Below are 25,870 nucleotides of genomic sequence, written 5' to 3'. Positions count from 1 at the left end.
AATGTAAAAATCATATAAGCGTTCGCATGGCAAGGCTAACCAAAAGTTAATTCACTCTTAGTGTAGAATGTGGTCACTGTGCTCTGTGCTAATCAGACCACATCACTTGTGGTTATACTTGAATGACAATGACAAATTAGAGTTTATCAAGGGATTCACCGGGGAATAGTGAAAGTATGTCAAATGAGGAACAGTTAAAAGGCCTGGGATTAACTAACTTAAAGAAGAGAAGCCTGTAAGTACCTGATGGCCCTCTGCAAATATTTAATGGCCCTCCCACAGGAAGACACATGCACTGTTGTTAAAGGGCCAGTAGTTCCAATAATTGGAAGTTACAGGGAGCCAGAGCTCAGCTTCAGATAATGAAGAACTTTGAATAGAGTGGTACAACCAAGGACTGGACTTTCTTGTGAGGTAATGAGCTCCTCGTCACCAGACTTGCTCAAGCAAGAGTGGGGTAATAATGCAGAGAGACATTTTAAGAGAGATGCTTGAATTGGGTGGGTGGTTGAACTTCATAACTTTTAAGTTTACCTTGAAGCTTCTCATTCCATTCCCAGGAGGGAGGAAAAATAAGGGAGAAAACCTGGACACACCACCTTTCCCTGCCCCCACCCAATTCCATTCCTCTTATTTTTAGCATAGTATATGGTAGGGTGCATTTAGAGGATCCCAGGGTCTGTGGAGGGTCTGCTGAGCTGACATGTGGTCTAAGGCTTCAGAAGAGATGGAGAACAGCAAGCACTCCTATAGTCCAGAAGGGTGGGGTGAAGATGGTGATAACTGACCTGGGACTTAAAAGTAGGTCAGATTTGGTCTCAGATCTGTCCTCTGGTGACAGGAACAGAGTAAGCTAGGGGTATTAGTGCTTGCTGGAGAGAGTCAGGTTCTGTTAGAGCAGATGAGGCTTCTACCCAGCGCTCCACCTAAGCCCACTCATTCTGATATTCCCACTCCAGAGACTTGTCAGCCTAGGCCACTGCGTAACAGAATCTTTCTCAGAGAATTTCTGTCTTCCTTTCATGTTAGCAATTGTTGATTGTCCAGAACTCGATGTGGTGGCTATCTGCCTCTGTCCTTGAAAGCCTTTGCAAGCTTCCAACAGTTCTTCCCAGGACGGCCCTTCAAACAGATTCCTGAAGAAGTACCATCCTAGGCATCCAGTTAATGTGTCTCAAAAAACTGCTGCCTCCGGATGAACCACTTTTAAATGTTTGGTTGAGTTTAGCTGGATAAGTATTTTAGCCATATTCTTATTTATTTTATTTTATTTTATTTTTTGCGGTACGTGGGCCTCTCACTGTTGTGGCCTCTCCCGTTGCGTAGCACAGGCTCCGGACGCGCAGGCTCAGCGGCCATGGCTCACGGGCCCAGCCGCTCCGCGGCATGTGGGATCTTCCCGGACCGGGGCACAAACTCGTGTCCCCTGCACAGGCAGGCGGACTCTCAACCACTGCACCACCAGGGAAGCCCTTTAGCCATATTCTTGAGGTGCATGCACATGTATAAGAACAGAGGCAGAACCCTGTGTTCAATGTTTCCTACTAGTATAAAAGTCTTTGGCAACATCCTAAGCCACAATCAAATATAGTAATGTTACGACACCTGGAAATAGGGGAAGTACCATGGTCTTTTCATAGGACAGTAAGAAAATCAGCCTGGACTGGAAGAGAGGTTGATGGTTGACTCTGGACAAATAATGGGAAATGAGTTTCTGTAAGCAGCGTAGGATAGCTTAACAAGGCCTAGAAAGTCAGATAAAGAGTTTATATTTGATTTGATAGAAAATTGGGAGTTTGGGATTAATAGTGTGGGAGCAAAAGAATTATGTAATGAAAATTTAAAGAAAATAGTCCTGTCAGTGGCCTGAGGAAGGAGGCGAGGGCTGATATCAGGGTGATCAAGAAAGCCAATGTTAAAGGCTTGTAGACCTTGAGATGAAGAGGCTCAACCAGCTTAGGGGCAGCAGGCATGACATGAAAGAAGATGGGCATGAGTGATGCCTTGATGAAAACGTGAACACTTCCTGGTGTCTGGTGGACATGGGAGGTGATTGGTACGGATACACGTCACCCATCCTGAGCTCTGCTTTCCTTGAGCTTCCCCACCAGCCACATCTCCTAGCTTAGGCTGGATCATATATCTGACTTGGTTTCCAGTCTCTTCTTGGAGCAAATCCCTTTGGGCCCTCATTGGCGGAGAAGTTTCTTACCTAACACTGCCTTCCTTTCGTTAGCTGTCCTTTTGCTCACCCATTTGGGAGCACAGTGTTTCCACACAGATATGAGGGGAGCAGTATCAAAGATGCCTAGGTACAAAGAATAAATGTCTAGGCAGATTCATAAGGAGCAGGGGGATGCTTTTCTTCACTCCCCAATATTGCAGGTAACTAAAGTCTTAAAATTGAGTCCATTCCCCTCACTTGCCCAGAAGAAGGAGCGTAACATGGCAATAGTAATTAGCTTTTCCAGTCTCCCAGCAGCAAGTTTGTGTATGAGACAGATGCCCAATTTTCCTAGTCGCATCTAGTATCGGACCTTTCTGAGTCAAGAAGCACTGCTTTTTCAAATTATCAATGGCTTTGGAAACCACTTTTCCCCTTTTGCCAAAAAGTTCCTATGGGTAAGTATCATGCAAAGTTTTACAAGTTCCTCTCTCTGAGTCTGTAAACATCCAATTAGGGGCTCTGCCTGCCATGAATAAGACCCACAGAACTTACCAAAAGGCAGCCATGCCAATTCCGGCAACCTAAGGGAGCCCCTTCCTGTTCTCTCAGAACCAGAATCACGGTCAAAAAGAGAAAACCAAAGTTTCAAGGGCACAATCTTCTCCCCAATCCATGTACTAACCCTACCCTGGTACTTGGAATTCCCAAATTACTCATTCCTTGGGTAAAGGCATTTTTTGAAAGCCCCTGTTAAAATGCAAATGCTATCTGGAAAGGAGAAATGTCTTTTGTTTTTAGCTATTAAGAGTTAAGTTTGGGCTTCCCTGGTAGCTCAGTGGTTAAGAATCCACCTGCCAATGCAGGGGACACGGGTTCGAGCCCTGGTCCAGGAGGATCCCACATTCCGTGGAGCAACTAAGCCTGTGTGCCACAACTACTGAAGCCCGTGCTCCGCAACAAGAGAAGCCACCACAGTGAGAAGCCCGTGCACCGCAACGAAGAGTAGCCCCTGCTCCCTGCAACTAGAGAAAGCCTGCATGTGGCAACGAAGACCCATTGTAGCCAAAAAATAAATTAATTAATTTAAAAAATAATAAAAGAGTTAAGTTCAAGTTAATTTATCTAAATAGGAAATGGAACTCGGAAAGAAATCATATTCACGAAAGGAGGGAGAACAGGGATTGGGACCTTTCCCATCTTGATGGAAAGACAGAAAGTGCTGGATACTTTTCTTCTTCTACATATATTCAAAATGGTTTCTCTCTCCCAAACCTCAGCCTAAGTATACTCTGATGTGCAGCTCAGAAGTTCTCTATATCAGATTCGAGATGAGGATAAGGGTCTAATAAAGGGTTATATGCTCAGCCTAGGACCCTATCCGTCCTTCCTGGCCATGAAAGGTGAAGTGTCCCCACTTGCTTGGACTCTGAATGACTCCAGGAAACTCCCCACCACCTCCTCGCTTGTTTAGACATGTTTGCTCTAGTTCTGTGTCTTCACAGCTTCAATCTCCTGGCCCAGAGACCCCTGAACTCAACTCCCACCTCTATCTGATTTTTTTAAAATAAATTTATTTATTTGTTTATTTTTGGCTGCTTTGGGTCTTCGTTGCTGTGCACGGGCCTTCTCTAGTTGCAGAGAGCGGGGGCTACTCTTTGTTGCGGTGTGCGGGCCTCTCATTGCAGTGTCTTCTCTTGTTGTGGGGCACGAGCTCTAGGGCACAGGCTCAGTAGTTGTGGCTCGCGGGGTCTAGAGCGCAGGCTCAGTAGTTGTGGCGCATGGGCTTAGTTGCTCCATGGCATGTGGGATCTTCCCGGACCAGAGCTTGAACCCGTGTTGGTGGATTCTCAGCCACTGCGCCACCAGGGAAGCCCATCTGATTTTTGAAGCATGGTATCTGAACCTTGATTCTTCTCCTAAGGAATCTAGCTTGGCTCTCCCTTTCACCTTTCATGTTCTCTCCCCTCCCACCCTAGCCTCAATTTCATGAAATCCAGTCCTCACCTCCACCAGGAGGGGACATCTGTTATCTGGGGATATCAGAGGAGCCAAAATATCAAGCTCAAAGGCATAGTTATTGAACAGTGAGCACAGTCACAAAGAACCATTTCTTCTCTTCAAAGCACTGTTGCTATATGGTCATTTTTTAGTGTGACTATTTAATTAGCACTGTTTTCCCACTAGGTTAGAAGCTTCAGGAGGACAAGGACCATGTCTTTTATGCTCCCTGTTAGAAACCCGGTACCTAGGATGTAGGAAGCATTCAATAAATGTATTTAGAACACACAAATGAGCAGAGATTTGAAAAAGCTTCCATTATACACAGGATAGCTCATGTAAATAGAGTTAGTGGTATCTGTAGCAGCAAACAGAAGATATAATATAAAGCTGTGAACTTGTGCACATAATTAAATTGACTTATTTTAGTCTAGAGTCTGAGTCCCAAGATGGAGGTTGGGAGGAACAGGTCAACTCCTCAGTTATTACAATTTGAGAGGAGTGGGAAGTTCCCTTGGCCAAAAATTATTTTCACCTGTCTCTCCAGAGCCTTAAATAACTATTAGTGGAGGCACTATTTTAAGCCTATTTGCAAATGCAAATATGTTCATGGTATACAGAACATGATAAACCACTGCCTGGGCTCTCTTTTGACCTAGGACTATTTCTTTCCAAAGAAGCTATTGGTCTCTGGTGCCAGAAGGGGCCAATATTGGGATGGGGCACTTGGATGGGAGGAAGAAATGGGCAAAGGTTTCTGGACAGGAGAAGGGAAAGGCCAAACAAGAAAGCAGAGGCCATTTCAGAGGGTGTAAGTTTTGTCCCCATCCTCTGGACTTTCTACTGGCACAAGGGGCTCAGTCAGGGCTAGCATACTTGGACAGCTTCTCCTGGAGCAGAGCTACTTGTAGCCCCCAGCACTCCAAGGCCAAGAGCAACTGCCAGTTGTTTGGTGAGTGGTGCCCTCTATTTCCTGCCTGTCGCGTCTCTTAGCTCACCAAAGCAGACAAAGGGATCTGACTGGAAGAGACATGGTTCAATAATGTCCCACCTCCGACGTAGCTGGTCTGAGAATCAAGCCTAATGGTCAAAGGTTTTAAGCACGTACCCCTCACCCCTTCTTACCCACTCCCTTGTTGGCTGTCAGCCCCACCTCTGAACAGATGCAGCTTGATCCCATACCATGCTCCCCCAGGCATACAAGCTTCATAAGAACATACCTGTCACAAATGCCCATCCACTGCAGCTCCCAGAGACCAGAGGCATAAGCCCAGTGGCATTCCCGAGGAACACAGAAGCAAGGTATTAAGAATAAACGAAGAGGAGCCTTTGTGAGCTCCCCATACCTCCTAACACTCCTAATAGAGAAAGAATGTCAGGGCTGAGGCTAGATCTCAAATGCAGAAAGGGGAACTGACCAGAGAGAAATAACACCACAGACAGTGACAGTGTTCTCGCTGGTTCCAGATAACTTCTGCTGACAGGTGGGCATTTCCACTGATGAGAATGACTACAGATGCACTCCTGAGAGCGAGTGACTGTAAAGCCCTGAGGAAACCCCCCAAAGACAGCCCCGCCACAAACATGGCAAAGACACCTTCCCTGACAGATTACAGAGGGCTACAGGTAAAGAGTCAGCTCAGTTCAGCAAATGTTTTACTGGGCAGCCATGTGCCAGATGCTGTGTCTGGCTCGGCCGGGTTGCAGGAGACAGTCCTCAACGAGAGAGAGCAGAGAGTCCCAGTGTTTCACCTGTCACCTTCCCCACAAAATCATTCCTTGAGTTTCACTCCATGGATCCTGTGAGAACCCAATGAGCCTACACAGCCCCTATTTTCAGATTACCCTAATCTAATCCTCATTGTCGTAGCCTAGAATGTTTCTGTTACCTTGGTTTGTTATTCCTGGAAGCCGATGGTACTCTTGAGTCTGGGGAAAAGTCACAAGAAGAAGTATGAAAGTATGTGAATTCCAAGTGGATTTTTCCAAATCCAGTGCTTAGGCAGAAATAGGCCTCACATATATAATCCTGCCCCAAATGCATAGCTTCTTTTTCTGACCCGATCAGGCCCTACAATGCCCTCTGCTCAATTTTGGGGGCAATTATGTGCCTCTGAGTCTGCAGCTCAGGAGAGAGGCAGCCCCCCTCTGAGCATGCCTCCCCACCTCTTGGAGGCTAGCTGTGCCCTGCAAGGCTGGAGAAATTAAGAGTGACAGAGTGAAAACTGCTTGATGTTGTCTGAGTGGAGGAGGTCCACCCAAGCAAGGGCGTGTGGTGCAGGGGAAGTAGTGCAGGTTTGGAACTGGTGATCAGCCCAAGGGCAAAGCCTGGCTTGAGCCACTGGACCCTGGGCAAGTTATTGAACGCCTCCCAGTCTCAGTCTTCTCATCTATGAATTGTGACTAGTAATAGCTTCCTTGCCACGTTGTTGTGAAAAACAAATGAGGTCTTGCATGTAAAGCACCCGACACAGAGCATGCTCTGCACTGTTTAGTCTTCGTTACTACTTTCCTACCTTCTTTTTGGACTTTCCAATTCTCACTTTGACCTTTCCACAAAAATCTTCCTTCTATCATTGGAAAGGTGATGATCATTCTTTCCCACTACTTCCCCTCAGCCACTCTGTGTGCATACCTTGGAAACGTCATCCTTTACTCGAATAGGCCCCACCTGGGGTTTTCCTCTGGATTTTACAGTCATATAGTTTTTTAATTTGAAAGGGTCCATTTGGTTTCCTTATTGTAACACATGAAATTACCCCACCTATCAGAGCACAGGGAACTAATTCACATTCAACTTACTCTTCAACTTTTCTTCTCTTCCTTGTACTCAGCCATCAAAATATAAGATTGACTAAATTGGAAAGTCCTGCTATCAAAATATTTGGAATAGTATTTCCCAAACTTCAGTCATTCTAGGTACTCGTACCACTTCATACCCATGTAAAATCTGTACTATTCTTTGTACAATATTTTTCTCTTAACTTACTTTAAATAAATTTATTTTAAAAGGAATCCTTATGTCAATACTAAAAAATTTAAAAAGCAGTATCATTTGCCATAAGTAAAGGATGAGTAAAAATAACACGCCACACTGGACTTTGGAATGACAGAGACCTGTGTTCAAACCCCAGCTCCAATAGTTAATAACTGTGTGCTCTTGGGGAAGTTACTTAACTTCTCTGAGCCTTAGTTTCCTCACAGAAGTAATACTAAGTATCTTATAAGCTTGTTGTGAGGCTCAAATAGGATGACATATATACATATATATACATGGTACCTAGCACAGATTCTGGCATGTAGTAGGCCCTTTTTTTAAAAAGGGTTTTGGTTTTTGTTTTCTTTTTTCCATATTCCTTCTTTCATACATTTATTTTAGTTCTTGCTTAGAGCAGCCTCCTCCAAAGCTGTAACATAGAAGTGCAGGGAGATGAGACAGGCAGCAGAAATAAAAGATGATACAGTGTCATGGAATTCTCCTACTCTATGACTTAATTTGAGTTGCAGGGTTGTTTAAGGGACCTCAGAAGTCATTCCAGTCTCTCACTCAAGTAACGACCCCCCTCGATATCATCTCTGATAGACGGATGTCCAGTCTTTGCCTTTTCACTAATATTAGAAAACTCACTACCTGATAAGACAGTTATAAGACAAAGGTCTTTTTCAGAGAAAGACAAATACCATACCATATTGCTCATATGTGGAATCTAATTTTTAAAAACGATATAAATGAACTTATTTACAAAACAGAAACAGACTCACAGACAACAAAAACAAACTTATGGTTACCAAAGGGGAAACATGGGGGGGAGGAATAAATTGGGAACTTGGGATTAACATACACACACTACTATATATAAAATAGCTAACCAAGAAGGACCTAATGTGTAGCACAGGAAACTCTACTCAATATTCTGTAATAACCTATATGGGAAAAGAATCTGAAAAAGAATGGATATATGTATATGTATAACTGAATCGCTGTGCTGTACACCTGAAACTAACAAAACATTGTAAATCAACTATCCTCCAATAAAATTAATTTAAAAAAAAGACAAAGGTCTTCTTTATAATAATCCCAAATCTCCCACTCCTTACTCCTCACCCCCATAAGTACCATCTAGTTGTCCTTGACATGTTTTCTAGAACTACCAGAATATATGTATGTATGTGTCTATATCTATATCTGTATCTATATCTATCTAGATATAAAATCCTCCAAATAGTCAAAAGCAGATATTCCACATTTCCTTAATAGTCTCTTCTCTCAACTAAATATGGTCAGCATCCTCAACTGTTCCTCATGTGATTTGGTCTCTAGAACCCTAATCAACTTGGTGGCTCTCGTACTGGCACCCATCTCCCTGAGTTTGTCAACTGTCTCTTTGCTCACAGAATGAAAGGTGCAGTGACAAGATCACTTTTGTTAATGAGTCAGAGATCAAATTAGCCTGTAAATAGTTGCATTGGGAGTTGGCTGACCATGATTTTTTTCACATGTCGAGTCAGATCACCACCCTCTGGCCCCATCTTGTTTGTGTATCAGTATTTGGGGCCAGCGTTCAGCCAATCGAAATTAATCTGAATCCCACATATGTCATCCATTGTAAATTAGCCATCCCTCCAAGCCTGTGCCACTCGAAAATCTGATAAGGAGGCCTTACCAAGGGTCATCAGGGCCAAGGACAGAGAGGATTCAACAGTGATGGCGGTCAACAGTTTCAAATGCTAAGAGGTCAAACAAAATGAAGATCAGTTCCTTGTGTTTAGTGAGGAGGAAGTTGCTGGTAACCTCAGAAACCTGCCTTCTGTGTGGGGCTGCTTCCTCCACTGCCTCACTCCCAGGTGCTGTAAGGTCTGAGGAGGCCAAGGCTACCAGGAAAGCAGCAGGAGGGGAGCGGCTTATAGATGGTGGCTGAGTGGAGGAAACAGATCCCTTCCCTATGTCCTTGCTCAGCTTTGCTCAAGAGATGTTCCTCTGGGACCACATCATTAGGGTCCACTCTGGGAGGCAAAGCTAGAAACCTGTGGTATTTGGAAACAGCCAAACACTTAGCTGAATTTTCCAACTCCATTCGTATTTGTTGCTTTATATAAATGGCTTCCTGTGGCCAGTGGTCAAGAGGCACTCTAAAAGTATTCCAGGTGGTGGTTCTGATACTGGATAAAATAGTTTCCACAAATAATTGTAGAGAAATGATTTATTGAAATGTTAATTAGTGTTTGTCTTCTGAGCTTCCTTGACACAGAGATTTTTGCAGAGAAGAAAGCAGAAGAGATCTAAAGTCAAAGGCACTTCTGGACTTTTGTGAAAGCCCCTGGAAAAGACAATACAGGTGCCCTAGAGGGTGAGAGACAACACGGAGAGTGCCTTTGAGATGCAGAAGGGAGAGAGGGCAGAGGGGCATGGGGACCATGTGTAGTGGGAATCAAGCACCACTCTCACTGCTCCCAAAGAGACAACAACCTCAGGGGCAGTGGCTCGTGCCTAGAGAGCCAGCGCCCTTGGCTCAGGGGACCCAGCCTCAGTACGTGACCTCATTCCCCACCGTGGCGTGGGGCAAAGGGCTGCCAGACTTCAAAGACCACTGGGGGCTAGAAAGTAAGGCTGCCAATGGCAACCAATACAGACTAGGACTTCCACCACTTCTTAGGCACCAGGCAAACTTCCTGAATTCTGACTGGGCCCCAAGAGGGGAAGGGCACCCCTGTATGATCAAGATGGAGTCTCCTGTCCGACTGGCAGAATGGGGGCTCAGAGTTGGGATTAAGAAATAGGAAAAGTGATCATCTCTTACACACTTGGATTCATGGACAGAAATTCATAGCCTACACATGGTATAATCCATGCAGGGGGCCCAGGATTGGACTGTAAACACAGTTTCTGAATTTTTCTTTATTTAGATGTGATGCACCCTAGGGCTGGGTCCTGTTCTTATTCCCAGCCTTGTCGCACAACCTCTAATAATGCAGGATGGTCAGCCACCCCAGTATCTGACTCTACTTTTAATGAAACTCTGCTGGGTCCACAAACAGGATTCCCTGACACCACCTGAGAAAGAACATAGAACATTTGCTATGACATCTGCCTTTTACTGCTGTTGTAAAATTGTATTTTTAGAACCTTCCTCCTTAAAGCATAAACACACTAACCACTAAGAGAATGAAAAGACAAGCCACAGACTGGGAGAAATATTTGTAAAACACTAATCTGATAAAGGACTGGTATCTAAAATGTACAAAGAACTCTTAAATCTCAAAGATAAGAAAACAAACAGCTCAATTTAAAAATGGCAAAAGATCCGATTATACAAAGTCACCAAAGATATACTGATGGCAAATAAAACATATGAAAAGATGCTCAGTTTCATATATCATTAGGGAATTGCTGATTAAAACAACAACGAGCTACTAACTACATAACTGTTAGAATGGTTACAATTCACAAAACTGACGGTACCAAGTGCTGATAAGAATGTGGGGCAAAAGGAACTCTCATTCATTGCTGGTAGGAATGCAAAATTATATAGGCGCTTTGGAACACAATCTGACAGTTTCTTATAAAACTTAACATAAGCCTACCATATGACCCAGCAGTCATGCTCCTAGGTATTTACCCAAATGAATTGAAAACTTATGTCCACACAAAAACCTACACATGAATATTTACAGCAGCTTTACTCATAATTGCCAAAACTAGAAGCAACTAAGATGCCCTTTAATAAGTGAATGGATAAACAAACCGTGATACGTCCGCACAATGGGATATTATTCAGTGATTAAAAAATGAGCTATCAAGCCACAAAAAGACACGGCAGAACTTTATATGCATATTGCTTGATGAAAGATGCCAGTTTGAAAAGCATATATACTGTATGATTCCAACTAGATGACATCCTTAAAAAAGACATAAACCATGGAGACAGTAAGAACATCAGTGGTTGCCAGGGTACTTGAGGAGGGATGAATAGGTGGAACACAGGGGATTTTTAGGGCAGGGAAACTACTCTGTATGATACTGTAATGGTTGATACAGGTTATTATAAATTTGTCAAAAGCCATAGAACACAAAGAGGGAGACAAAGTATGGACTTTAGTTAATTATAATGTATCAATATTGGTTCATTAATTGTGACAAATATGCCACAGTAATGCAAGATGATAATACTAGGGGAAACTGTACAGCATAGGGGGTATACGGGAATTCTCTGTATTATCTGCTTAATTTTTCTGTAAATCTAAAACTGTTTTAAAAATAAAATCTATTAATTAAACACACACATGCACACTCATCACATGCAATGATTCCTGGTAAAGCAAACAAATGAACAATGTGACATTTTAGAGGGCTTCTAGACTAGTGGGTAAGAAATTAGCATGAATTTCACAGTCCAGAGGTTCACTTCTCCATGTTGCACATTTATCAGATGCCATGCATAAAATGTTGCAGTGAAAAATCTCCAGTTTTGTGGTTCTGCCCTCTATTTTGACATTTTCTGCATCTTTCTGGTGCAGAGCCATAGGTTTTTATGTCAATTACTTAGGTAAATTAAAGAAAAAGCCCCTGTTGTTTTCTAAGGGCCAGATCAATGTAAAAAAAAAATAGCTTTCAGTTCCATGTTTCTGGAGGAACATTCTTAGAAATAAAATGTTTCTTTTTTCTTTGAGGAGGAGATACAATCTTGAACTACACTTAAAAAAGATTTTATATAGTTAAGCATCAGAGTCTTTTTCTCTGAGCCCAAATTCTGCAGCCTCAGCATTTATATCCTGCAAGTGGGTCGACAAGGTAGGAGAGACCCTCACCCTTACAACCTCTAGCATGGGCTCCCCTCCCGTCCTAGGCTGGCTTGTTTGGTCTCCCTAGCTGCCCCTCCTTCTATTCACTTTCTCATGATGCAAATTCACACCTATCATTCATGCATGCTAAGAAAGAGGCCATGTGTATTGTTTCTTGTATTTGATCAGCTTCTGAACACCGAAACTAGGACCCAGTGATACACTTTTGCCTAGATGTCCTCTGAGAAGTCAGAAAGGCAAGAGGCACCAACAGTTGTTTTGCAAGATTCTATCAAGTGAATACAAAACATTCTCTCAAAATCACATGGTGGCTTAATATTCAGCAGCAAAATACGTCTCTTTGGATTGAAGATTACATTAGCATGTATTGAAAAGTAGGTTAAGGAAAAAAACTGTCGAAAGGGTAAGCGTCAGGGTACATGCATTTTAGAAAAAGAAGTACCGTTGTACTGGAGATGAGGGTGGCCTTTAGATGAGCTCTTACTTTAGTGGTCTGGGTGAGTGAGGAAAGGGAGGAAGATGGAGCTGGGGGCGACAACCCCAGCATGTGAGGAGCCAACAGGGCAGAATGGGGTGGGGGTGTGCTACGACACACCCAGAATCAGGAGTTTCTGAGAAGTGTGATATCTACAGTGTGGTGAATGGAGATACTTCCTTGTTTGTCCCCATGGAACAAGGCCCTTCACTGGGGGACAGGCCCTAGGGACCAGCGGGGACCTGGACCACAGGTCAGAAACAAGGTTAAGCCAGAGAAGAACGGCAGCTCAAGGGAACCAAGGAATTCACAACTCAGTGGACAGAGACCAGGATTATACCAGCAAGATCACAACTAGAGCATCCCTCCTGCCTTGCCTGCCTGCTGAGTGCACAAACACCTCCTGGAAGGGCTGGGCAGAGCACCAAGGCTGGTGCCAGAGCATATATGGGAACTGGTAGTAACTATAGCCTCTAGTGACGTCCAAATATGTACATTTTATGCTTCCCCTGTGTTCCCACTGATCTTTGTATCTCAGTTAACATTTCCCATTTTTCAATAATTCTTAAAAATCCACAGATGGAATTGCACCATTTGGAATTTCTACTTTTTAATTTGCCTTCATTCACCAACAAATGCTTAACCAGCCTTGATTAAGTACAGGCCCTGAGCTGGTCCTGGGATCCAAGGTGAGCAAAAGCAGAGGGTCCCTGTCCTCCCAGATCCTGCAGGTGAGTGCAGGAGACCTACGCAATCTAATAATGTCAAGGTACTTGTCACCAACTGATTTTCAACATAAACAACTTCAGTTACATATGATGTCCTAATGATCAAACATCATCTTAAAAGCATGAGGCAGATTCTAACTAGATCATGCAGGCCACAGTTAAGAAAAATTTCCCCAGGCCCTCCATCTCAAGGATAGGCTCTCTGAGAGATATTTCATATTTTAAATGGTCACAGTGTCTGCATGACCATTAGTCATGGGTGGATCAATCAAGAGAGCTCACTTGAGGGAGGCGTAGACTCAGTGATCCTTAACTAATTTAATAATTCTGTGCTCTAGCTATTCGGTAAGGTTTACAATACAATTTTACAATCCCAGGACTTTCTCTGATAGTTTACTCAAAAGATAGTTTACTCGAAAGATAGTTAACAGGTAACATAACCACATAAAATCTTTCCAAGAGGAAGGAAATATATACAGTGGCAAGTTTAAAAACTGATACAATAAATTGCCAACATTGGTGATGGAACTTTTCAGAATCTAACAGTGAATATCTGATTCCAAACTTACATCCTTTCAATCTTTAGCATTACCTGGGAACATTAAACCTCAGTTCAGAAGATTGTGATCTCTGAATTTAAAGGGGCCCCTTGCTTAAGAGTATGCACTTACGCATTCTGAGAAACTGTCATTTCTTTCACAAAGCGTTTGACATTTGCCATTTCCTTTATAACCTCGGTTAGAAGAAATAAAATGAGGTAATATTCTAAATGTAAAAGATGCTAGAAGAGTTAAGTCCATGTATTTTTTGCTGTGTGTGCAGAGGAGGGAATATAATACATAACAAAACTAACACATTTTAACAAATGGCAGTATATTTCAAATTTAGGGAAGCACAAAGACCTGAGAAAGCACCTTTTTATGCAAAATATTTATATAGGAGTATAAATAAAATGTGCACTACAAAGTAAAATAAAATAGACTGGGGCATACAGGACACAACTAATATGACTAAGCTTGTTTAAAAAAAAAAAAAAAAAACCACTGGATTTTTTAAAGCTTCCATTTCACAGCAGGGTTGAGGGAGGGGGTACTTCATACCCAAAGGCTCACTTCCCTGTGTCATCTTTGTAACCAAAAGCAATGCACATAAGACTTCTGTGAACCCTTAAAATATGTATTTGTCAACTTGAATTTGCAATTTTTAAAGTTGGTGGTGCAGAACCACAGAAGTGTAATTTTTGCAGTTCCCTTCACACACCTTTATCTGGAAAATTCTAAAGGTCCACCACCACGCAGAGGTGTTGCTATATGAAAGAAATTTTCCAGTAAAACAAGATGTTGCTCTTCCTACTCTGCAGCAATGTCAGTAAAGCTTCTTTTGAAAAGTGCCTTAAATAGATTTCCACATATCTGGTTTAAGACTGAAAACAATTTCAAATAAGCCTTGCGCTGGTTAGCTACAGCTTTAAGGTGAGGAGTTGGAATTTTTAAGAAGGACAGCATTTGTAAACCAGTTCCATCTTCGTGTTTCGTGGATTGAAGACAGAATATTGTATCTGTCATCACACTTGAGTTGCATTTTCACTATGCACGGCCTATTTGCATACAAACAAAAGAGATTATTTTTAAAAGAGGTTTTCTGTGTTTTTGTTTTGGTCCTTTGGGATGACTGTGGTAAGAAGGGACCAAGCCATTTTCACACCTTGGATTTCACACGTGTTTAAGTGACCCCCTCACTTCCCCTTCCTCCCCACCCACTTCCAATGTCAATGGCGGTCAATGTTAGGATCTTTGTCACCATTTGTCCGGACTATTGCAGCAGCCTCCAGGCTGGTTCCCTCTCACTATCCTTTACCCTACCATTATCTTTCATCAAAAACAATCTGATTATGAAACTTCCTTGCTTTAAAGACTTACTCCCTGTTCCTCATGGGCAGAAGTCACACTTACTTAGCAAGACACATGAGGCCCTTGACAGCCTGAATCCAAGTTTTCTCTTCTGCTTTTATCAGTCAACTCATATAACTTACCCTCTAGTCACACTTGAACTGTTCACTATTCCCTGACCCTCTCAAATCCTTTCAAGGCTTTTTTGCCTTCTTTGCCTTTGCACAGACTGTTCCTTCTGTCTGGAATGCCTTTCCTGCCTTCTCTGTCGGCAAAATGCTCCTCTTCCTTTAAGATCCAGATCATTCCACAGTTCACAGCTGAAACCTTTTTTTTGGCCATCCTTCCCCTCCTCTTTTCACAATATCTATACCTTCCTTGCTCCCAAATCACGTTACTGATTCTTCCATTATAGCTATTTCCTCATTGTGCTACAATCTCACTGCTCACATGGCTCTCCTGTCCTGAGTTCCACAAGGGCAAGGGACATGTTTCATTCCCCTTTGCGTTCCTGGTGCTTAGCAAAGGAACAGGTCCAGTAAATGTTATTAAAGTTAATATCTGTTAGCTGATTGCTTATAAACTAGGTGCTCTGCTAAGTACTTTTAATCTATTACTTCATTTAATCTGCACAACAAACATACAAAGTTTTACAAGTGAGGGAACTAAGTTGCAGAGAAGTTAGGCCACTTGCTCAGGGACACACAGCTGGCAACCTCAAGGTTTTAGTGGTATATAAAATTGAATCTGTTTTAATTTCTAACTGATAATACTATGTGACTATCATTAGAATGTCACGCATCAGCGTACTTTTTTGGTGTGGTTTGGCACTTTTTTGAGTACATGTCTCTACTCTGCCCCTTACTAATTTTGTGATGTTGAGTAACTTACTAAACCTCTCTAAACCTCAATTTCCTCATTTTTTTTCAATGGGGAAAATAATACCAAGCTCACACGGTCATCGTAAGGATCCAGGGACAACACCTATGTAAGTTCCTAGCCCTGTCCCTGCTCATCACAACCATCACTGTTCCTTCCTTCTTTGAGCCACGCATTTCATATTCCTCCATTAGTTCACTTAATCCTTACCCTCTGAAAAACTGAAACTATTCAACCTTCTAACAGATGAAGAAACTGAGGCTTAGAGGATTAAGTAACCTGCCCAAAGTTCCTTTAAGCAGATGTTTTTCCTAAGGCCCCCCAGAACTGAATAAGCCCCTGATATCAATAACTAAGTAGTGTTTAAAGGGATCATTCTGCCTGTATGTGTGAAAATTCAGCTGGAGGCATTAAAGAGCCTGGGTTTGAGCCTGTTTTCCTTTTTTTAACTTTTATTTTCTGGCAACCATGAACACTTAACAAGCCAGGGAATTCTCTTGGAAATAAAGTCTTGGGTGAGCCACTGAATGGGCACATTAACTTTTCTACTCCCTACTGTCTAAATTCTCCATGTTCCTTGAATTTCCACCTTCTCCACTGAGCTCTCAATCAAGTTCTCCCCTCACTCCCAATCCACTTTCTTCCAACCCCCAGGGGAAGATCATGGGAACACTCCCAACTCAGTCAGAAGAGAATATAAGTGGCCTCTGCCTTAGGATCTGGTTTCCATAGGGAAGTGTCTTGCTGGGTCCACACTTTCAACCCCCTTAGCTTCTGTCTCCCAGCTCTCACCTGTCTTGTTCCATCACTCACTTCTGTTATCTGAGGGTCTCAAAGGTGTTCTATGTTTGCCACTTCTGACTTAGAGTCTGTACCCCACTACTAGATGACTTTTTACCTTGATTTCATCCTCCTTAGCAGAGCAATGAAATCCCTATTTCTAAAACCCACCAATCTAGAGGTAATCACTATGACTATTTTGACGTATTTGCTTGCTATCTTGTTTCTCTGCATTATTTTCTTTATAATTCCATAGTCTTATGTTTTTTTCTGTCATCAAGAAGTCATCATCAACTTCACTTTTAGTTTACTTAACCATTCACCTACTATGAAAAATTTAGGTTGATTCTTATTTTTCATTATAGTAAATAATGGTGTAATAAACATTTTTGTGCACAAATCTGTTAACATCCCTGACTGTCTAATTATATAGATCCCTAAAGGTGAAATTATTAGAACAAGATAAATAAGTGTATTTTTATGATAAAGAAAAATGATAGTTTATGTATCTTCTAGAATTAGAAGTATAAATTTGAATATGTTACCCATGATGACTAATGAGCAAAAACGTCTTTATAAATTAAAAGCAGATAAGTAGAACTAAAATATTTGAGGTCCAAAAGGCTACAAAGGGGGTTTCAAGGACAACTTCATGAAGACACTCACTTGATTACCGATCACAGGACAGGGTTTCATTTTAATGTTTTTGGCATCCTACCTCATATAAATATATTTTAGGTGGCTTTTTTGTTTGGCTTTCACCTTATTCACTTGCATTGAGCCTGGCCTTCTCTTATCTATAATTAGGAGGTCTATTATAGCAACTTTTGAGTTACAGGTAAAAATCCATTTGCTAGAACTGAGTCATAAAAGGCAGAGCCAAAGAAATTTAAGACTTCATTTAAAAGATAGGAAATAATAGATTTTAAAGAAAAGAATGTGAAGCCTAAAATATTTCATTTTCACAAGACTCTACATCCATTATAAATTCTTATAACCCTCAAAGCATTGGTAAGTACCAGTAGCCTCATTTTACAGATGAAAGCACTGAAGTTCAGGGAGCTGGATAACTTCCCCAAGGTGACATTGCTAATAAGTACAAAATTACTTATTAACTACTTATTATTTGACACCAGCCCGACGGACTCAAAATGCTGGCACTTATCTAAGACACAATACTACCTACAGACAAATGGAAAACAGACACCTTTGTGCTCCTGGGGAACCCCACACACTTCACTCATAAAAATATCACCACATTTGATATATTTACCACTAAGCTGAGCTCTTTCAGGACAGAAATCATATTTGCTCGTCTTTGGTATATTTCAAATGTGTGGCATAGTGCCTGGAACAAAGGTGCTGAATGAACTGAAAAAATTACTTAGAACATAGAGAAATAGGCAGTGGCCAAGTGTGCTTGTATCTGAATTTTTAAGTCTCTTGATACAGCGTCTTAAATTGCTTTCCAGAAAAGTTATAGCCATTCACAATCCCACAATCAGTAGTATATGAAAGTACCATTCTTCCTGTATACTCTGAGCATTAATACCCCCATCCCCTAATGAAATATAAATTATTAATTTGATAAATGAATATATCTCATTGGTGTTTACACTGGCATTTCCTTAATACTTAGTGAAGATGAAAATTTTGTCTTTTAAAATTACATTTTAAACTGTTTATTTTGAAATAATTAAAGATTCAAAGGAAGCTGAAAAAAAGTGTACAGGGAGGCCCTATGTACCCTTCAACCAATTTCCCCCAATGGTAATGTCTTGTATAACACTAGTACAATGTCAAAATCAGGAAACTGACATTGGTTTAATCCACAGAGTTTATGCAGATTTCACCAGTTTTATGTGCACTCCTCTGTGTGTGTGTGTGTGTGGTTCTATGCAGTTTTATCACACGTGTAGATTCATGTAACAACTGCCATTATCAGGATACAGAACTGTTCCACCACCACAAGGCTCCCTGGTGCTATCCCTTTGTAGCCACACATACCGCTTCCTTTCCCCACCACCCCTAACTATGGCAACCACCAACTTGTTCTCATCTCCGTGATTTTGTTGTCTCAAGAATGTCATATAAATGGAATCACACAGTAGCATTTTGGGATTGGCATTTTCACTTAGCCCTGGAGATTCATTCAAGTTTCTGTGTGTATCAGTAGTTCTTTCCTTTTATTGCTGAGTAGTATTTCATGGTATATGTGTAGCACAGTTTGTTTAATCATTCACCCAAGGAAGGACATTTTTCCCCTTAGTTTTCAACCATTAAGAATAAAGCTGGTATGAGTATTCATGTACTGTTTTTTGTGTGAACATAGGTTTTCATTTCTCTGGGATAAATGCCCAAGAATGCAATTGCTGGGTTATATGGTAAATGTATGTTTAGTTTTGTAAGAAACTGCCGAACGCTTTTCCAGAGTGGCTGCACCATTTTACAGTCCTAGCAGCCACGTATGAGTGATCCAGTTTCTCTGCAACCTGCCAGCATTTATTTTTACCATTTTTTTACCATTATTTTTTACTTTAGCCATTCTGATAAGTGTACGATAATAGCTCACTATGGTTTTAACTTTCATTCCCATAATGGATAATGATGTTGAACATCTTTTCATGTGCTTACTTATCATCTGTATATCCTCTTTGGGGAAATGTTTTTATGTCTTTTGCCCATTTTGTAACTGGATTATTTGTTTAACTGTTTAATCTGATAAGTGAAGACATCTCATTGGTGTTTCTTCAATGTCTACTGAAAATGAACATTTTTTTGTTATTTGTATATTTTTAAATCACTTAATTATTAACGGCATTGGATTGCTTTTGTCACTTCATAATTGTTTTCCATTCCCAATTAGATTATAAAAATTGTATGTCTGCTTTTTCTTCTGTATCCTCCATACTGCCTTAAAACTATCAGGTTCTTGATAAAGATTTATTGTTTACTCGGTTGAAAATAGTTGTAAGATGGAGGTGATGATCTAGGTTTATCTTTTGGGTACTTATTTATTTCAGGTTTTACCCCATGGTTATTTCCTGGCTGCTATTGACTAATTCATTTATTTTGCTAAATGTTCATTTAAAAAAATTTTATTAGATCTTTTAGTAGAGTCAAACCTGATTAATTTGATCCCCAATAATATAGAAGTGTGACATTTGCATTGCTTGGCCAATAATATCCTGAGGCTACAGAAGGCAAATTTTAAACTCACTTTGACTTCCAAGTTTTCTAAGACAATGCTTTAATACTTCCCTATTCCAATTCTACTATGTTTTTTCCTGCTTATTGACCTAAGTTATAATAATCCCCCAAATTCCACTCAGGCTTGTTTTTTCCTTTACATCATTAGGTTCACCACAGTCTTACAACATCTCCCTTACAACATCAGATTCATCTGAGAAGCTTTGAAAAACACATTTCTTATGGCTTAACAAAAGAGAATGGAATCTATGTCAGTACCACAAATCCAACATGTGAAATGACAGCTGCAGAAAGCAGAGGAGACTCCAGGTCTGGCCGATTGACTCTAGGGTGTCTCCGTGTGGCTCTTTATGGACAGCAGAAGTGAGTTTAGTTCAGTGAAGAGGTCCCCTTTCATCACCTAATGTTTTGTGGGAGTGATCTATCTGCTGTCTCTGTTCTCAGCTCTCTAAGATCTACCCCCTCTACTCAGCTGGGAGTGTGCTCCACAAAGGTCACCACGGACCTCTGGACTGACATTTTCAGTCATTCTCCTACTTCACCTTTCTGCAGAATTTGACACCGTGACTACCCTCTACTTTTTGAAATGTTTTTCTCCTTTTAGCTTAGATGACCTAATCCTTTATTGGTTCCTCACCAACCTCTCTGAGATATTTATTCACAGTTTCTTTCTCTGGCTATTTGCACCCTCACCAAAGGATTATGTACACCCACCAAATGTATTAGTTTGTTAGGGCTGTGATAACAAAGTACCACAAACTTTGTGGTTGAAACAACCCTCCTTCTGAGGGTTTTAAGGGAAGGATCTGTTCTAGGCCTCTCTTTTTGGCTTGTAGATGGCCATCTTTTCCAAGTCTCTTCACATGGTCTTCCCTCTATGCATGACTCTGTGTCCAAATTTCCTCTTACTTTTAAGCATATCAGTCATCTTGGATTAGGGCCCATCCTAATGACCTCATTTTAGCTTGATTATCTCTGTAAAGACCCTATCTCTAAATACAGTCACATACTGAGATACCATTAAGAAGAATGGTACTTTCATATACTACTGATTGTGGGATTGTGAATGGCTATAACCTTTCTGGAAAACAATTTAAGACTCTGTACCAAGAGTCTTAAAACATATAAATTTTGAGGGGACACAACCAACCCTTAACCCTTCGTCCCTAGAGTCACTTTTTCTGTATCTCATGTGCTCAGTGTAGAAATTTGGTAAATATGCTTTGTCTTTCCATGAACATGTCCTCCTCTTTTTTTAAACTGAAGTACAGTTGATTTATAATATTATGTTAGTTTCAGGTGTACAGCTGTCCTTCTCTTTCTTGCATCTCTCTCCTCCCCTGGTTCCTATGACATCACTTTTCTCCTGCTCTGTTCCCATTCTCTCTAGTCCCTCCTTGGTGTCTACTGTGGACTCTTTATCCTCATCTACCTCCTTAAATGTCAAAATTTTCCAGCTTCCATCCTTGGCTTCTTCTCAATTCACCATCCCCTCTCCCTAGTGATCTCACCCACAACGAGAATTTCAACTATCACCTATACTTGTGCTGAAGCCTCTTAATGTTTTCTGCAGCCCATACCTCTTTTTTGAGCTTCACACCTGTATATCCACTTGTCTACTTGGACATCACCATCTAGCTGCTCCAAGAGATCTCAAATTCAGCATGTTAAAAAATGAATTCAACTTCTGTCCTCTTTCCCCTAGCCCAAACCCAATCTACTTGCTATATCCTCCATTTTGTGAGGATGCCACTGTACACTTAAATCTCTCCTTCCAACCTCCATATCTGTCAAAAACCAAATCCTATCAATTCTGGTATGTAAATATCTCCTAAATGCATCCTCTCCTCTCTCACCCTACCATAACTGCCCTGGTTCTATGTCCTTAACGCCTCTCCTTGAATTAGTTTCCTATAGTCCTATTAGCCTAATAGTTTCCTAAATGAGTTCCTTGTTAACTCAGTTCTGCACTCTGCTGCCCGAGGCATTTTTAAAGCAAATTTTATCGTATTTTTGCTTGTTTATGGTTCTTCAAATGTAGGCTGTGACTTTAGGATAATCACAATGGATGCCTGGGCTCGGGGCAGGGGGGAGAGAGTGTCCTTGTTCTAACCCCTCCCAGTGTCCACCTCATCCTCTATGAGTACTACTTGCCAGGCATCTTCTCACAGCTATACCTGCAATTTCCCCATGCACCCCATTTGTCTACTTAATTACCCAGACCTTGGGTGTTTAAATTATGTTGACTTCCCATGAAGCCCACAGCTGGTGGTCTAAAAACCCTCAGGAGGGTCTCTGAGCCATCTTTTCTCTCCTGTACTAGTTCTCTGCTCCTGGCTTCATCCTTGCATCTAACTTGGCTCTTGGCTTCCCTACCCTCATCCTCCTTTCCAGCATTTGGCTTCCCACTGTGATCAGAGTCATTTCCTGGAAGTGGCTGGTCTTGTCCTTGGGCTCTGCCTGTTTCACTGTCAGCTCCCCTGGGAGCCCAGCCTAGGGTTGTCCTGACAGGCTCAGAGGGGATTGAACACTTCTGCTGGGAAAAAACTTTCCTGATTCTAATCCTAGCATTGACATCAAGTAGCTGTATCATCTTGGACAAATGACCTCCCTTCTATTTCTTAATCCTAACAGTAATAGTAATAAACAACAACAATAATAATAATCACTGAGTACTTATCGAGGCAAGGTTCTAAGTACCTTACATGGATTATCTCATTAAAATCTCACAATTATCACAATTATCCCAATTATACAGTAAAACACTAAGGATTTCAATTGTTAAGCAATTTGTCCAAGGTCACACAGCTAGAAAGTGAAAGAATCCGGGACAGAAACACTAGCACTTTGGTTCCTAACTGTGGCCACTTAACCCCTGCACTGTTCTTCCTTTCACCGTGCAGGTCACTCCAGAGCCATGAGATCCATTTGTAAAATAAGGAAATGAGCGCTCTGGTCTCTTCCACATAGAATATTCTATGAAAATAGGCTTATCAGGATCTAGTGATTTATGGGTAGAGTGAGTATATTTTGAGAAGGAGTTAAGAGACAAAAAAGTTAAACATAAAGGGCCAAAGCCCTAACGGTGGAACTCCACAAATTATGAGTGATCACATACCACTAGGTAGCTGACTGCTTTTCTGAGAGAAGCCAGCTATTGGTTACTTTTTCTTAAATATCTAGTTTTATTTTTCTGCCTGCAGATGTGATCCAAGTTCAAAAGCACAAAGTAGAAAATAAAAATCATCTGTATTTCTAACATTGTATGTATAGAGGTATCATGTATAAAAGTAGTGGCAGTGTACATTCTGTTTTTTGTCTTATACAAAATACATTAAGAATTGTTCTACAATAGAGTTTTTAATGATTGCATGGTATTTCATCATGGATGTTCCATAATTAACCAACTACTTATGTTTAGATATTTAAGTTGTTTCTAAGATTTTCCCTATGAGAAACAATGGCAAGAAAAATATGCTTGCGCCCTTACAATAAATTCCTAAAAGTTGAACTACTTGGTTAAAAGGCGTATACATTTTGCTTTTGGTATGTATCACTAGATTATTGTCTAGAAAGATTATATTATCATCAACAGGTAATAAGGGTATAAATGTTCCTCCCTCCTTAGAAACACATAGGATTCTTGCTTGCTTGCTTTTCAAACAAAATATTTGCCAAGTTGATAAAAGAAAAATGACATTTCACTTTTAATTTGCATTTCTTTTATTTCAGATAAGACTAAATAGTATTGGCCATTTATATTTTAAAATTTCCTGTTCATGGTCAATTTTCAGGCACTGTGAAACAAAGAGAATCTTAACAAGAACAGTATAGACAGTGGCCTGTGGTTCTATAGACATCTGCAGGCAGTGTTAGCATAAGGTACCACTTCTGTGGTTCCACAAAATTATATATTCTGAAATTGCTCACTTCATACGTGGGTAACATTTCAAAATTTCACTGGAGGGAAAAGGAGTCTTTACTTGGAAATTAAATTCTAATCTTCTGAAATAAAAGCAGCAAAGCTGTCTACCAAACCAGTAAGCACTGGATAGACGAGGGTTACGTAGATTTTCAAAGAACAATAAGAAATAACCAGTGACCCCAGCTGCCACCATCCAAGAGAAGGGTGGATGTGACTTCTTCCAGTAAGTCACTGCCATGGGGGCCTGCCGGGACATGGAGAAACCTTGTGGTGCAGGACAAAGTGTAAAGAAACATTTTTACTCCTTATGACCAGCGTGACCTTGAGTTAATTATTTAGCTGCTTTAAGCCACAGTTATCTCATCCATAAAACACAATGATGATATCATCTGCCTGAGAGTCACTGTGAAGATTAAAATTCAGTGAAATCACACTAGTAAACTACACAGCATATCATGCATATTCAATACCTTGTAGCTAACTGAATTACTCTACCTCCTTCTGCTACCTCACCTGCTCAGAATCTCCCGTGGCCTCTTTGTGACTCATGATCTGGGTTCTGCATTTGCTTTTTACACCTCTTATTCCTCTTCCTTTTCCTCAGCCTCTCTCCTTCTACTTTCTCTATCTCATTCCCCACCCCCAGGCCAAACTGACCTTGGTGTCCATTGAATTTACTCCCTGTCATTTGTTATACTTGTACAGACATTTTAAAATTTCCTGATTCTTGAAATCAGTAACTGTAACATTTAAATATCTGAAAAAAATTTTCAAAAATCAAAATTAAATCACTTAAAAAACCCCCAACAACCAATAAACATTTTGACATTTCCATAATTCTCATCTTTAATTAGTAGTCAAATATCTTCGGTAGACATTTTTTAAAAGCTCTCCTGCCTTGGAGGTATGGGATCATCTTAGAGTGATGGAACAAGAAGGTGCGAATGGCTTCAAGACTCTAGCTAACCTTCCATAGCATAGATTGCTCTTTCTCCCAGATATTCCTGCTGCATAAATACATCCTTAATACATAATTAGCATTCTTGGGCAGGAAGGACAGAAAACAGCACCATCCTCGATCTCAGCCTGACACTGAGGTCACTTAACTCATAACTGCCTTTCAAGAATAAGAATGATCACTCACCATCCGAGACCCATCTTCACTGGTTTCTGCTGTTGGGGTAACTGTCTGGGCATGACCTCGTTTGTTGTCTGTCTGTCTGTGCTAGTTGGCAGTGGGAGGAGGAGCAACCCCTCCTACACCCCTGAAAGCTTTCCTCCTCAATGACTGTATACTTTGTGTAACTTTCTTTATTAAAGGCTGTTCCTCTTTTTTTCTACAGATTTTGCCAACACTTGTGGAAGAAATTTAACCCTTTTCTTGCGTTTGAATTTGTTGACCTAGGTCTAAATATATTTAAAAAATAATAATTCAGTGGCTTGAGTTCCAGACATGGCATTAAGATGAAGCTGACTAAAAATCCCCCCTCTTGAAACTCCCTCAAAAAGCCTAGAAAATAAGATAATAAAAAGAGAAAAAAAGAAACCCACAACACTCTGCATCTGTAAGATAGAATAGAAGAACGTTCTGTAGATTTTGGTAAGACAATAAAAAGTGTGATTTATTATGGATGTGTATTGGAAGTGGGTAGCCTCCCCCTGTGATTTCCACCACCAGGATGATGGAGGATTTCACTGAACTTCAAGGGCAAGGGGGTGACCTCCTATGAGAGCTGCACAACCAAGGAGGTCAAACAAAAACTACCACTTTTATTATGTCATTTCTACTATAGCCAAAAGTTAGATTGGTCAAAGAGAGGATTCCTGAAATAGAGACCTGAAAAAAAAAGCAGAACCCTAAAATTAAAAGATGTACTTGAGAGAGAAACATAAAATTCATCAGGTGGAATCTATTACCAGAAGAAAAGAAATTTCCACATATGAACTAAAAAGGCACAATTAAGGAACTCAAAGGGTTCAGATGGTCAAAAAAATGTTTTTAAGAAAATGGATTTTCAT

The 25,870-nt window shown here is 40.9% G+C and overlaps 1 protein-coding gene across 1 annotated transcript in view; it reads right to left on the bottom strand.

Annotated features, from left to right (window-relative positions):
• The window catches only part of CD86 (CD86 molecule), a gene marked incomplete at both ends in the record, with an annotated part of 39,963 nt that extends 34,561 nt beyond the window's left edge, over window positions 1-5,402 (bottom strand). Inside the window, one exon of the mRNA XM_082839654.1 lies at window positions 5,386-5,402. Coding sequence (XP_082695780.1) covers window positions 5,386-5,402 — 17 coding nt within the window. The remainder of the gene's footprint in view (window positions 1-5,385) is intronic.
• Window positions 5,403-25,870: the final 20,468 nt, after the last annotated feature.

Source organism: Leucopleurus acutus, assembly GCF_964270905.1.
Source record: "Leucopleurus acutus genome assembly, chromosome: 5".
NCBI lineage: Eukaryota > Metazoa > Chordata > Mammalia > Artiodactyla > Delphinidae > Leucopleurus > Leucopleurus acutus.
Note: the sequence above shows the minus strand (reverse complement) of the source record. Positions and strands in the feature narration are given on the sequence as shown.